Source organism: Leucoraja erinacea, chromosome 22 (assembly GCF_028641065.1).
Source record: "Leucoraja erinacea ecotype New England chromosome 22, Leri_hhj_1, whole genome shotgun sequence".
Lineage (NCBI taxonomy): Eukaryota > Metazoa > Chordata > Chondrichthyes > Rajiformes > Rajidae > Leucoraja > Leucoraja erinaceus.
The window spans coordinates 25,738,961-25,754,192 of record NC_073398.1 but is presented as its reverse complement, the minus strand read 5'-3'; the positions used below and the strand labels follow the sequence as shown (position 1 = coordinate 25,754,192).

The following is a 15,232-nucleotide window of genomic DNA, read 5'->3' as shown; positions in this document are numbered from 1 at the left end:
AATAGCCATGGGTTGCGTGTGGTGGAGAGAGTTGCTTTTGTGTTTGCTCCAGGGGGAGCAGAGCAGCAGAGAAGCGGCCCCCGTTCGACTCCAGGGTGGAGCCGACAGTGGAGGGGGGGAGAGGCGGCAACGGGACCGCACACACTGCGGTCCACAGACACGGGTGCTGCGCTGATGCCCAGTCCGCTAAAACAGCTGTCTGACCAACAGCAGCGGACTGGAGGAAAATTAAAAAACCGGCCGGCACCCCTGCAGACTCCCGACAAGGAGACTCGCCGCCCGGAAACCGCTGAAATGCCGCCCAAAAAACGGTCAGGACCTCAGGCTGGAGACAGACGGGGAAGAAACAAGAGTGTCTGTCTCTCCAAGTAGGTGGAAGGTCATGGAGCTAAAAACTCCAGCGAGACTGCCTCAGGAGCAGGGGCAAGTCCGCCGAGGGAGCTGTGCCGGGTTCCAGTCCAGAGAACAGCGGGAGTCGGGCGCTCCCGCTACAGTTCAAAAACGGACCATCAGGTATGTCTACTCTGAGGTCGGTTTAACTGGCAAAGGAGAGTTCTTTGCTTGTTCCAACAGCCAAGAAAAAAGAACAGAACAAGACTGTCCAAGAAACCTGTCCCCAGCTCGGCTCCAGCAGACAGGCGTCTCATCAGTGGGGGACAGAGGGCGGTAGGACCGCCATCCCGGCGCTCCGCCATCCCCGACACCGAGCCGAGCCCAGTTCCACTAGCGCCTGAGCAGCGGACTGGATGTCAATACATCCGGCCGGTTGTATCCGACTCACCGGACGGGGACGTCTCACCGCCCGCTTAGGGCAGAGACAGCCGCCTGAGCCGCATGGAGCGGCTCGTGGAGCATAAGCTCCAGCGAGACTTGCTTTATGGGGAGCAGTTTCGCAGAGGAAGTTCAGGCACTCCCTCCACAGTGCCTCATGCACTGGCCATTGCTTCCTCCTCATCCGAGGACAGCTTTGGCGACCAGGGCTGGGCTGGTCAAGAAGAATGGGCACTGGCTGAACAACATCGGGAGTATGCTTTGAGGTACAGGAACAGGAAGAGCTGCTGGGTGTGGCCGCTACGTGGTTTCACCACGAGCGAGATGGCTTCAGTCTTAACTGATGGCCAGCCTACTACCTGTCTTTTCCAAAAAACCTCTCCAAGACAGGTAGCGATGAGGCGTTGGTTTTATCACGCCTCCCCTAAATTGCATTTACTCAAAGTGCCCGCCATTATTGGGGGATACATTGAGCAGCGTATTTAACCTAAATATTTTAAAAATGCATTTGATACCCTGACGTCGGCTATCATGTCCACCTGCTCATTCCAGAAGGGCAGGGTAGTATGGCAAAACACCTGACCCTACTGTTCAACGGTATACCCCATAACTTCTCAAGTGAAGTCACAAACCTGCCCTCAAGCTATGAAATTAACAGGACTATGAGAACGCCGACCTCACAAGCACAGATCCTGCTACCTGGCACTTACCAAACCAGTCCTAAAAAACTGGACGAAGTGCTCAAACTATTCGGCACAAGAGGGCAGAGTCTGGAATGAGCACCACACAGAAGACCAGACAGCAGTACCTCTCCGCGTCCACCAGGGGCGTCTAGTCTATGAACTTGTTTTCAAGGAGCCTCACTCTGGCCTCACCTCCGGAATGCAGCACTTTGTTCCGTGATTGGACCAAGGCTGTGATGCGGTTCAGAGCCGAGTGATCTTGGTGAAACCGACACTGAGCGTGGGCAAGTCGAGTATTGGAGGGGAAGTGACACTTGCCCACACTGTGGACAACTCCTGGTGATTGGGAGCAGCCTGGTTGTCTGGTCAATGGCTGGACTGGATTTGTCCAGCTTTATTGTGGGGTCCAATTTATGGGCCAATACCTGGTGAAGACTTTGGAGGGGAAAGGAAGTTTGGAAACAGGGTGGTTGGAAGGAAGGTCAAGGAATGGCTGTTGATCGGAGGGGTGAAGATGCCAGTCTGAAGATGAAGGGAATGTGTCCTGTGTTTGTCCTCTGGATGTCACCAGTGGTTTTTATCAGCACTAAAGACTAAAGCACTCATAATGCTGACCAGAGGAAGGCTTTAACCATGTCCTGGAGTGCTGATGCAGGCGTGAAACACAAAACATTGACTCTACCTTTGCCCCCACAGATGCTGCCTGAACTGCTGAGTTTTTCCAGCAGCTTTTTATTTGGTCCCGGAGAGTTTGTTTAGAAAAAACATGCAGGATTATTCCTTCACTGGAAGGAAAATATTGCCGACGCTGGAATTACAGAATTAAAAGTTTGGAAATACACAGCAGGCCACACAACATCACAAGGGGGAGATTGTACATAATGTTGGTTGGAGGGCAGAAAAGAGGGAGAGTGACCCATGGAATTGGCAGTGACTGAAATTAGTTTAATGTCAATTTTCCAAGTGTATTTGTTTTAGTACCTTTACAACACTTTTCCATTGCAGAAGTTTTATGATAACAATAGCACTTTTTAGAGCATGAGCTGGTTTAATAAAAACAAGATGGATCTCAGATTGTTGAAGGAGAGGTGATTTGCATATCATGTTCAGTGTAACTCATTTTGAGACCTGACGTGTTGTTTTTTGTCTCTAATATCTGATCTGTGTTCACTTTCATCTTGTGCTATGACATGTCTGATAAAACTGGGTTTTGCTGCCAAATGATAGTGCAACTTTTGAGATTATATTGTGACTTTGTTGATAATGTATGCGGACAGATGATAAAGGGCCAATCATTTAGGTGAGAGTTTAGAGTCAGAGCAGCGATGACCAGGGGGTTCCGTCCAAAGGAGCTTCACTGTAGAGTTGGGTTTTTACAATATTCCGACAACTTCATTTACTGAGACACCCCCTGAATATGATAGTGGGCAGCCCAGTCCACACACTGCCAGAGACCTGCATTTTATCCTGACCTCAGCTGCAGTCTGTGTGGAGTTTTGACATTCTCCCTGTGATCATGTGGGTTTCCTCTGCCTGCACTAGTTTCCTCGCACATCCCAAACTAACAGTGACATTCTGTGTATTCTAATAATCCACCCCAGTACCAGGCTCTCCAGACAGACAAAACAGCCTCTCATTATCCACCCATCAGTCCCTCTCCGAATCCTGTAAGTCACACTGAGACCTCCTGCAATCTTTTCTAAACACCAGAGGGTCTAATTTTCCTCAATCTCTCTTCAAAGATATACTATTCTTCAATTTTGTATGTGGTCTCACTCAGGCATAGGTGAGGCCAAGGACAGCGAGGTTGGTATGAGAATAGAATGGGGAATTAAAATGGTCAACAACATAGAAACATAGAAATATAGAAAATACGTGTATGTGTAGGCCATTTGGTCCTTCGAGCCAGCACTGCCATTCAATATGATCATGGCTGATCATCCAAAATCAGTACCCCGTTCCGGCTTTTTACCCATGTCCCTTGATTCCCTGAGTCCTAAGAGCTAAATCTAACTTCTTCTTCTTCTTGTGTATGGCGTTCACAGCGGAAAGTTGTAAGATGACCGGTTCTGTTTGATCTTCTGTTTGTGCACGCCAGGTTGATTGCATTCGTCGATGCAGTGTAGACCACGTGAAGTTTGCAATCTCCCACCCCATCTAACTCTTGAAAACCTGGAGATTCAGCAGTATGTGGCAGTAGAGTGTGTGTTCACTGAAACGCCTAGTCTTTTCAAACTTTCTTCATATGACAGTCCCGCCATCCCAGGGATCAATCTCGAGAACCTACGCTGCACTGCCTCAATCACAAGTATGTCCTTCCGCAAATTAGGAGACCAAAACTGTACACAATATTCCAGATGTGGTCTTACCAGAGCCCTATACAACTGCAGAAGAACCTCTTTACTCGTATACTGAAATCCTCTTGTTATGAAGGCCAACATTCCATTGGCTTTCTTCACTGACTGCTGTAACTGCACGCCAACTTTCAGTGACGGGTGTACAAGGACACCCAGGTCTCGCTGTACCTCCCACTTACCTAATCTAACCCCATTGAGATAATAATCTGCCCCTTTGTCGTCAAAGTGGATAACCTCACATTGATCTATATTAAACTGCATCTGCTTCGCATCTGCCCACTCACACAACCTGTCCAGGTCACCCTGCAACCTCCTAACATCCTCTTCACAGTTCACACTGCCACCCAGCTTTGTGTCATCCGCAAACTTGCTAGTGCTGCTCCTAATTCGCTCATCCAAATCATTAATATAAAGGGTAAACAGTTGGGGCCCCAACACCAAGCGTTGCGGCACTCCACTCGCCACTGCCTGCCATTCTGAAAAGGACCCGTTTATTCCTACTCTTTGCTTCCTTTCTGCCAAACAATTTTCTATCTACGTCAACACCCTACCCCCAATATCATGTAGCGGAAATGTCAGAAAATGATCTGTTGGATGTGGAGGCTGGTCGGGTGAATGTTGAGGACCCGGGGGACTATCCTTGTTCCACCTCGGGGGAGGGGAAAGGGAGCAATACTGCAGGAAACAGAAGAATTGGGACCCATGTGACTGCTCATGTGACTTGGTACTTGGTACCAATCCAAAACGCTTGAAACTTATAAGATTGTTAAGGGCTTGGACACACTAGAGGCAGGAAACATGTTCCCCGATGTTGGGGGAGTCCAGAACCAGGGTTGAGAATAAGGAGTATAAGGAGAATAATGAGTAGGCCATTTAGAACGGAGACGAGGAAACTCATTTTCTCACAGAGAGTGGTGAGTTTGTGCAATTTTCTGCCTCAGAGGGCGGTGGAGGCAGGTTCTCTGGATGCTTTCAAGAGAGAGCTAGATAGGGCTCTTCAAGACAGCGGAGTCAGGGGATATGGGGAGAAGGCATGAACGGGGTACTGATTGGGGATGATCAGCCATTATCACATTAAATCAGCCGTTGAAATAATCGCTGGTAAGTCCTGGCGCTGCTCCCAAATACAATCTATAACCAATGGTGGGACTGCACGCATGCGTGCCCAACCTCACCTCCCCAACCCCACCTCCCCCCCACCCTTTGGGAACAAAGTGCTTTCAACCGCAGACTTGCGGGTAAAGCAATATACAGACCAAAGATCCTAGAGGAGCAAGATAGACAACTCCTCCGAACCTGAAGAAAGACAGGTTGAGTTGTCAGCATCGGCGATTAGAGCAATTTACACTGAGCTATAGATGTGGACGCCATGACAGTGCGGGGGCAGTCCGGTAAAATGGCATTGACAATCACACACGTCATACTACGCGTTTTTCGCTGAGTGGCGCATCTTGCTCCTCTAGTACCTTTGATACAGACTTGGTGCGTAAAGGTAATTCACAGGGCACTGCCGGATTGACGCGCAAAGGTTTAAACAGAGCGGTGTCCGCTTGGCTTGTGGGGATTTAAACAAAGATCTCTCACCTGTGGGTTCTAAATATAGCACTAACAGCCACAGCGCTATGAACTTTAAACATAGCCCTATGGCCACAGCGCTATGGGTCACAGACTGTGTGGGCAAACTTATCGTATAACACAGGGTAGTTTGCAGGGAGGGTCAAGGAATGGTATTTGATTGGAGGGGTGAAGATGCCGGTTTGAAGGTGAAGGGAACTGGTCCTGTGTTTGTCCTCTGGATGGCACCATTGGTTTTATCAGCACTAAAGACTGAAGCAATCATAATGCTGACCAGAGGAAGACTTTAGCAATGTCCAGGGGCGTTGATGCAGGTTTAAAGACCTGAAAAGTCGATTATACGTTTGCCTGCATAGATGCTGCCTGACCCACTGAGTACCTCCAGCAGCTTGTTTTTACACCTGCAGAGGTTAATTAGGAAAATGAGCAATGTTGCCCTGTCCATGGGAGAAACTGTTGCAGATGCTGGAGTGCAGAAATAGATTTTGGGGAAATTCACAGCAGGTCACACAACATCACCAGTGGAAAGACATAGTTTACATTGGAGTAAATATTCATTGGAACTGGAAAGAGGCATAGACTGAATATGTTGTTGATCATAGAGAATGTTGGGAGGAGGGCATGGGAGAGGGAGAGTGACCCTTGGGCATTTGTTTAATGTAAAGTTTTCCCAGCGTATTTGCTTTAGCTATCTTTACTACATTGTTCCATTGTAGAAATTAAATGAAAACAATAGCACACTTCAGAAGCCGAACTGGTATGATAAAACCAAGATAGATCAAGACAGATTGTTGATAGATAGGTAATTTGCATCAGTTTTTGTGTAGCACTCTTCTGAAAGCAGTTGTATTGTTTTTTCTCTCTTAAACCCAAGTTGTTTAGTTTAGATTTTTAGTTGAGAGATGAAGCGCGGAAACAGGCCCTTTGTCCCACCAGGTCCGTGTCGAACAGCAATTCCCACACATTAACATTATCCTACACACACTAGGGACAATTTTTACATTTACACCAAGCCAATTAACCGACATACCTGCACGTCTTTGGCGTATGGGAGGAAACCGAAGATCTTGAAGAAATCCCACGCAGGTCATGGGGACGATGTACAAACTCCGTACAGACAGTACCCTTAGTCGGAATCGAACTCGGATCTCCGGCGCTGCATTCGCTATGAGGCAGTAACTCTACCGCTGCGCCTACCGTGCCATTCATTTCCATCTGGTGACATGAGTTTTGCTGAGAGATGTGCACTTGCAAAGTTTTGAGATATTATTGCGCCTTTTTTTATATCCACTGAGGACATTTGTTAAATGACAAGCATTTGTTGAAAGTTTAGTGTCACACAGAGTTTGGAGATTCACTATAATCATAGAGTGATACAGCATGGAAACAGGCCCTTTGGGCCAACATGTCCCAGCTACACTAGTCCAACCTGCTCGCATTTGGCCTATATCCCTACAAACCTGTCCTATCCATGTACCTGTCTAACTCTTTCTTAAAGGTAAATAGTCCATGCCTCAACTGCCTCCTCTGACAGCTTGTTCCATCACCCCACCAGCTTTGTGTGAACATTTTTCCCCTCAGATTCCTATTAAATATTTCCACCTTAAAACTATGTCCTCTTGTCCTCGATTCACCTACTCTGGGCAAGAGACTGCACAGCTACCCAAACTATTCATCTCATGATTTATACACCTCTAGAAGATCATCACCCCTGTGCTCCAAAGAATAAAGTCCCAGCCTGCTCAGCCTCTCCCCTTAGCTCAGACCCCCTGATGATGGCAACATTCGCGTAAATATTCTCCGTGCCCTTTCCAGCTTGACAACATATTTTCTATAGCATGGTGCTGAGAACTGAACACAATATTCTAAATGCAACCTCAGTGTGATTCAGCAGCTCAGTGAGACACACTGAGAGTGAAGTGGAAACACACGGGAGGGTTTGAACCCTGCATCACTGTCTTCACAAGAAGAGAAAGGAAATGGCGGATCAAACACAACGGGCTAATGGAGCAGAGCTTTCTAATGTCTTCTCCAATCAGACTGAAGAACAGTCCCAACCAAAAATATCATCTGTCCATTTCCCTCCAAAAATGCAGCCTGAACCCTTGAGTTCCTCCAGCATTTGTGTTTTACTCAAGAGACATTTTGTACTGCTGCATTTATCCCCTGTTCCCACAGACCGAACTATGCTCCTGACATATTTTATAAATCCAGGATTTAGCAGCAGAATGCATTTGGATTGAAGCTGTTCAAACGGTCAACTTGTATCAACAGCTTCCTCTGAAACAACAATGAAATGTCCTCTTTCTCCTCAGTTACATTTCACCCCACATGTCCATTCTGAATACTCGGGCAGTAAAGGGGGCTCAGGGCATGAATTGAAGGAGAGAAGATCATTGAGAAGGACAGGTTTAACACTTGTGTGGGATGATCAAGGGGGTAAGTTGTGGGAGGTGGGTTGCAAGGCCCATTGTCCTGGCGGCAGCACTATTTGAAGTTGCAGGGGTCAGACTGGCCAGGCAATGTTGACAATGTCCACCACCGCTGTTCCGCTGGCCTGTTCCTGCTGCAGGTTGTGTCCGATTCATGCGCTTGGCCAGGCAACTATGAGGATGCGGGAGGTGGGACCCCAACGCGAATTTGTACTCCAGCCAGAATTGTGGGGAAATTGCCCACCACCCTGTTGAGCTGATTTATAAACTTACAGCAGTGGTTTTCTTACAGATGTGCTGAGGAATTTCTGGTCCCAGTTCATCTTCTGCAGCTCACCCACAGGACTGTGAAAGCTCTCTCCCTGCAACTATCCCACTAACCCCCCATGTATCCTCTCCACAGCCTTTATTTCTCTCCCAGGTGCGGTGTCCGGGACCCAACACACCAGGTGCGGCCGAAGGACAAGAGTTCATTGTGTAAAGTCTGTGCCGCCTTCTCCTCAGCGCAGCACTGAGTGCAGAGGTGGGGAGGAAGCAACAGTGGGACAGGAAGGCTGCGAGAAACTGGACTCACACAGCACCAAACACACAGCTCATGATGCAGTTCTCTTTATTATTGGCTAAGAAGCTCAGTGAGTACAGTCACCACAGACAGTGAGAGCTGCTACAAAGAAATCAAAGCATTGGATCCACTGCTGGAAAGGATGAGGGGATCATTCTGGAGTCTTCTAATCATAGCGCAGTTTGTAGGAACAAATAAAACCAACTTTTGCATCACAGGGCAAATCATTCCAAGATCCATCATCTAGAAGCAGGAAAAGAGAAAAGCATTTACCTGTGTAGGGGTTTTGTGTTTCCCTTTACTCCACTTCGGGCCCAACTGCCCGAGTTATTCTCTCCCTTGTCGGAGGGTCAAACGGCCACCACTCCACTCGAGCGGTTTCCAAGAGAGAGAATACAACAAAAGGGATTCCCCTAGGTTCTAGACCTCAGAATTATGGTGGGATATGATAAAAGGGTTGAATTGACCAGAGTGTGCTGATGAGAGAAAACAGAAACCAAGATGGACTCAAAGCAAGTCTAAAATTTACAGGCTTTATTAAACAATGAGAAATCGAATCTCACCAACGCTACATAATACGTGGCTAAACCTATGCTTTAAACTAAGACCATGGACGGAAAACTATCGGGCACGTCGTAAAACTTACTTTACACAATTTTACCCCCCTTTCCCTTTATTTTCTCAACCTCTATTCTATTTCGGGAATTTCACCAGGTCACCGGGAAACTCACAGCTTAGGTCGATGCAGGCCCACGAGCTGTCCAGCAGAGCAGAAAGAGAAAGAGTTCTGGCTTGACTCCTGTTTATATACCTGAGCTTTCTTTGAAACCCCCAGGTGGTCCTCTGGATAAAAGGGTTCTTTTGATGATTCCCAGTTTCGATCTGGCATGAACAATAGGCTTCCGATGATAAGGGGTTTGCTGATGTCATGATCCCTCAGCCTGATCGTTATCCCATGGCCTGGATGGGCTCCTCTTGTCTCGATGGATGGGTCATCCAAGATGGTGATTGTGCTTGTGCTGGCCTGTTTACCACCGTCCGCTGAGGCTTGGTTCCTTCCTTTGTGTATCCAAGATAATCTCGTTATCTCCGTCTCAGCCTTCCCTGTCCACGCCATTCGCACAGTTGTGTGATGCCCAAGTCCACAGGCCAGACAGGTTTGAAACTTGAAACTGCTTCTTTTTTATGTGGATTGGGGTTTTTTCCGTTGCAGCCAGCAAATCTGTCTTTTAAAATATCCATGTCCTTATCCGAGTTCTTCCATAATTTTGGAGGATTTGCCCCCAATAACTTACACCTGTTAGTCTACAAGCAAATGGAGCAGATACTGGAAATCTGAAATAAATCCTTGAAATACACAATAGGTCAGGTAGCATTTGTGCAGAGGAAACAGAACGTTCATTGATTGAAATATGTTTCTTTGTTCCTCTCTTCACAGACGCTGCCTGACCTGCTTAGTGTTACCAGCATTTTCTGTTTTCTACCTGGTCTAAATGTTTCATCTATTTGAGTCAGAGTCTGTGAGCCATTAATGTTCCCTGACTCTTGATCGGTGAGTTTACCTCATAAATAAAGGGAGTCACTTCCTGTGGAGGTCCCAGGTGCAGCCAGAGTGTGTGTTGCTGAAACCTGAAGCCCGCAATATTCACGGGGGTTTGGACTGTCCCAGACTGAAGTGTCTGGGCTCACCCTGGGCTGGAACTCCCTGTGTGGGCTGGACAACACACCTGTGCAGTCAGAGGTAAACCCAGCCCTCACCATTCCATGGACCTCACACAAGGGGAGCAGAGTCTGGAATCTCTGGAGCTGGAACTTCTGCAACCAATGTCATGTCTAAATCTGGGGATATTACACCAGTGCACATTCCAATATCTGTAGCGTTACACCCAGTGTTTGTAGAATTAGGGTGTTCCCTTATACGTGGAGCACAGAAACAGTCCACTCGGCCCATGGATCCGTGCTACTGTTGCTGCTCCACACCAGCCTTCCCCCTCCCTTCCTGTTCCTTTCGCCATCTAATCTGTGCTCTCTGCCACGATTACATTCTTCTGATCTCCACCTGCTCGCCACGCCCAGGACACAGTACAGCATGTCCACTCTAACCAGAATATATAGAGGTTGAGCAAAATGTTTCTGTGTTGGAATCATTTTGAAATGAATCTTTGGACATTCCTTTCGCTTTCCTGTCTGTTCAGATATTTATTTATGTGCCGTGTCACACTGTACCTTCCTCTAACTCCAGTACTTTAGTTTAGTTTAGGGATACAGTGCAGAAACAGCCCCTTCGGCCCACTGGGTCCGTTACTAAAAAACAAATTCTCATTGTCAGATTCCTTCACAGCTGCTCTGTGACTTCACTCTGCACATCAGCCTTGATCCATTTTCACATTTGGGAACAAAAATAATTCCTTTTCAGGAGAGGGATTAACTGTAACCCGACTGCAGAGAGGATCGTGCAGAATTAATGGAAATGTTGGCTGGTTTTGTTCACAGGACATGTGAACGTGTCATTGTTAACTGTACCTTGCGACTGTCGTTTAGGCCAATCCAAGCATGTGCTTTGCTCACTGTACCAATCACGTTGTTAATGAATGTGTTTTGATCGCTCAAGGCCACGGTAGCCAGATGTCCGTAACTTTGTTGCAGATTGCAGAACGTCTTTAAAATAAATTAATATCAAAATATTTTATCTGAATTAATATGTTTCATCATCACATGCCTCCAAATAAATAATCAGAAATGATATTGGAAATGGGCAACTTTGTATATTTGAATCAGAGTTCTTGTTCTTTAATCTCTCTGATGTCAACCCCAGCTCTGTGTTAACTCCTGGATGTGGAGCTTCCCCCAAATCCTCAATATTTCACCCACTGGTCCGAGCGATAGAACCCGGAGCCCACGGCTGCAGTGAAGCGCACCCTGGAACACAAGGACTCATCGCAGGCAATTCAATGAGATGCTGTGTCGTGAGTTCATGGGAATGAACCAGCAGAGAGCAATGTTCCCCAGGCTTCCCAGAGCAACCACTGGTTTCAGAGACTTACCTCAGCATCTAACCATGTCAGTTCTTGAGGGAAAAACCGGTAACAGGAACTTAAGGCAGGATAATAAAACCAATTTTCAGCACACGGTCCATTGACTAAGCCACGTTTTTCAAGGTGAAGCTGAGTCACCTCCGGTTCCAAGGAATCGGTCGTCTCTGTCAGTTAAAGAGAATTCAGATTTAAACCAACTCACCGACCAAAGGGCCTTACTCAGCGTGTCCCGTTTGTCTGCATTTGGCCCATATCCTCTGATCGTTTCCTATCCATGTACCTGTCGAAATGTCTATGGAACATTGTAATTGTAATTGTACCTTCCTGTACCACTTCCTCTGGCACCCTCATTGTGAATAACATGACCTCCAGTTTTTTCTCCCCTTCACTGTGATATTCATGTTCTATCGTTGCACCTCATGAATTTATAAATCCCTCCCTTATAACTCAAGCCCACCAGACCAGGTAACACAATTTCCTGGCGGAGTCTCAGCAACATCTTGTACAGCTGTAACATGGAATTCATTTAATCTTTGACGAGGGCAAGAGTGCAAAACACCTTCTTCACCACCTTGTCCACCTGTACCACTACTCTCACAGAGCTATGTCTTCATATCCCGAGGTCTCTCTGATCTCATGGGTGGAGCTGAGAAACAGCAATAGGCAGAAGACATTGGTTGGATTTGTCCGTATATATATTCCTCACACCAATATATTTCTAAAGCTCCTGGAATCAATGGACCTTACCTGCTACATCACTGGCAAGCAGTGCAGTCAGCACCAAAACCCACACCAGCATCATGTTTCCTTCCTCGAACCTGAAACACAAGAAAACAATTCATCATTAGTGTCACGTTTCACAGTGAAGGTGGGCATATCCTGCTGCCGTTCCCACCTCTCTCTCTCCCAGCTCTCTGTGTCGATGAGGTTTCCAATGCTGTTGCATCCGTATATACGTGTAGTTCTGGCATCTTGGAGGCCATTTTTAACAAGGTGCTGGAGTGAAGTCAGGCCAGAAGGAGCATGTAAGGATGGGGAGATAATGGACTGCTTGATGCTTGTTGTATTTCCAGGCACAGCTGAGGGAGATGCCTGCAGGAACATGATGTGGGAAGGAATCCACAGGATCTCCAGTGGGGTGGGATTGATGGGCCAAATGGCCCTTTCTTTGGATTTTCTCTTGTTCCCAAAACATTTTGTGACCACATCCTGAACAAAACTGATTCCTCCTGTCCCGTCTGCCCCATTTGCCAATGATCTCAGATTTCCATCCTCTAGTCTGTGCTGCTGTTGCCTGGCAGAAAGCTCAGTAACTGGAATTCACGGAGCTGGGAGACACTCGCTGAGGGATAGCACTTCATCACTTCACCTCTGATTCATTAGATGATTATTTCCGCACATTAAGAAGTTTGTGAAGGTCCCAAATTTCCACAACATCGTTCTCCTGTAGTGTCTGTGAACACGGACACGGAAACTGTTTTGCATCCTTTACTTCACTGAATCCATTAAGGGGATGGTGCACACAATAGCCATGGTTTGCCTCTGGTGGAGAGAGAGAATATTCAGGGTGGGGAGCGGGCTGCCAATGAACTGGGCTGCAATATCCTGAATGCAGAGTGTTGGACCTGCACTCATCCAGGAAAGCAGAGGGATTCCACAATGTTCCTGACCTCACAACTTGTAGGTGATGAGAAAAGTTTGGCATCAAAGGTGAATCATTCGCTGAGATATCCCCAGTCTGTGACCTGCCCTTAGAGACACAGAATCAATGTGGCTGGTCCAGTAGGTTTTCAGGATACTGCTGAAATGTTCTGTTTTGCCATTTCACGTGTAGAGACCCAACAATAAAAGTTAGGCTTAGCAAGACCTGCACAGACCGAGGTGCTTTTTAAAATCTGAAACATTAAAACAAATCCTTCCCTACCCCTAAGCGACAAATCTCCAATGTCTCAATACAGTAATACAGGCGGTGGTGGCTGCGGCACTAGGTGTGGCTCGAGAAGGTTTGTGGGCTGGTGTTGGTGTCGACAAGCACAGACAAGGATCCAGCGGAGGCTGGTGTCGTTGGGCACGGTGAAATTTGGTAGGTCTGTCCGCAATTACCAAAAACGGTTATAAAGAGGTCTGTAAAACTGAGGGTTTACTGTGTAGTGTTTTTGCTGACTGGATAGCCGGCAACAAGAAAGCTTTAGACTGTATCTCAGTACATGTGACAGTAATAAAAAACTAAACTAGTGGCTCCCATGGATATTTGTGACTTGAGGAAGCAGGGTGGAGAGAGGAGAGTGAAATAATCTCCTCAGGAGATCTCATTCCCAATAATTGGTCCATCATTGCACGGGAATCATCTCCAGCTACAACACCATTGCACTCTGATATTTTATTAATTATGAGATTAAACAATACATCTAAGACAAATTTATTATTCTAATGGTTTGTTCAGAACAAACCATTACAATAATAGCTAATTCAGTCGGAACACTTGCACTGAGAGTCGCAGAGACACACAACACAGAAACAGGCCCTTCGGCCCAACTAGTCCATGCTGCTCAAAGTGCCCACCTGAGCAAATATGTTTGCCTCCATTTGGCCATACCTGAGGGATATCTCAGGACACTTTGCTGTCCAAGTATCTGTTCAAATATCTTTTAACTATTATAATTGTACCCACCTCTTCCACTTTCTCAGGCAGCTCGTTCCATATACCACCCACCCTCTGTGTGAAATACTTGCCTCTCAGGTTCATTTTAACTTCTTCCCCTTCTTGCCTTAAATGTATGACCTTTGGAACAGGTTCTAGCATTTTAACTCTTGCAGTCAACACCCTAGTGATGAAGGCAGACATGCCATCCGCCTTCTTCACCATCCCTGTCCAGCTGAGTCGCCACTTTCAAGGACCTGTGTAAATGTGCCTCTTGTACTCTCTATGTTCTACAGCACTCTCCAGAGCTGAACCATTTAATGTGTAAGTCCTACACTGGTTTAAAGGAACAAAATGCAACACTGCACACTTGTCCAAGTTAATTTTCATCTGCCGTTACTCCACACACTTTCCCATCTGATCTAGATACAGTTCTATCCTGAGGCAACCTTCTAAACTGTCTATCACAACACCAATCTTGGTATCATTTATTAAACTACTCATCATGCCACCTGTACTCATCCAAATTGTTAATGTCTATGACAATCAACTGCTGATCCTGTACTGATCTCTGTGGCAGAGTCCTGCAGTAACATGTGTAGATGGCACGAGAACAGCCAGGATGGAGTGGGTGAATGCTTGGGGTAATGATGGGTCCGTCTCAGTGGGCTGATGTGTGTTTGTTTCTGCCGAGTTTCCAAAGTAACATTGGCGTGTCACTCGTCCAGAAGAGTGGAGAGTATTCCGTCCCACTCCTGATCTCTATCCTGTACAATATAAGCAGATACAAAAGAAGCATGAGTGGTCCATGTAGTCCCTAAAACCTGCTCAGCATTCAATAAGATCACAGCTGATATTTATATTCACCTTGGCATTATGTTCCTGCACTATTCACTCATCACGTAACACTAAAGAGTCTGTAGATCTTTGTTCCTAAACAAGCTGAGTTACTAAATATCCATGGGATGAAAATGGTAAAGATTCACTTCCTGGGTGAAGAAACCTCTCAGTCTTGTCCTGACTGGTGACTCCTCGTTTAAGGCTGTGACTCCTGATTTAAAAGTCCCCAGGCAGGGGTAGAAAGAAAGATTCACCTCTACCCTTGCAAACGTATTGTTTTCATAATGAGATCAGATCCCTTTCCTCAAACCCAAAGGGTAATTGTCAAATCTGCTC

The 15,232-nt window shown here is 46.6% G+C and overlaps 1 protein-coding gene across 2 annotated transcripts in view; it reads right to left on the bottom strand.

The window, feature by feature from the left end:
• Positions 1–4,869: 4,869 nt before the first annotated feature.
• LOC129707851 (uncharacterized) overlaps positions 4,870–15,232 on the bottom strand; it is a 75,444-nt gene continuing 65,081 nt past the window's right edge. The window contains exons 1-5 of one of the 2 annotated variants that reach the window (XM_055653248.1): positions 12,311–14,819; positions 12,163–12,233; positions 11,425–11,579; positions 10,904–11,038; positions 4,876–8,623 (exon numbers count right to left, since the gene is read on the bottom strand). In XM_055653248.1, coding sequence (XP_055509223.1) covers positions 8,483–8,623; positions 10,904–11,038; positions 11,425–11,579; positions 12,163–12,233; positions 12,311–12,519 — 711 coding nt within the window. In that variant the 5' untranslated portion in view covers positions 12,520–14,819 and the 3' untranslated portion in view covers positions 4,876–8,482. Of the gene's footprint in view, positions 11,039–11,424; positions 11,580–12,162; positions 12,234–12,310; positions 14,820–15,232 lie in introns of those variants that run through there. The other variant, XR_008725244.1, reaches the window with a different exon arrangement.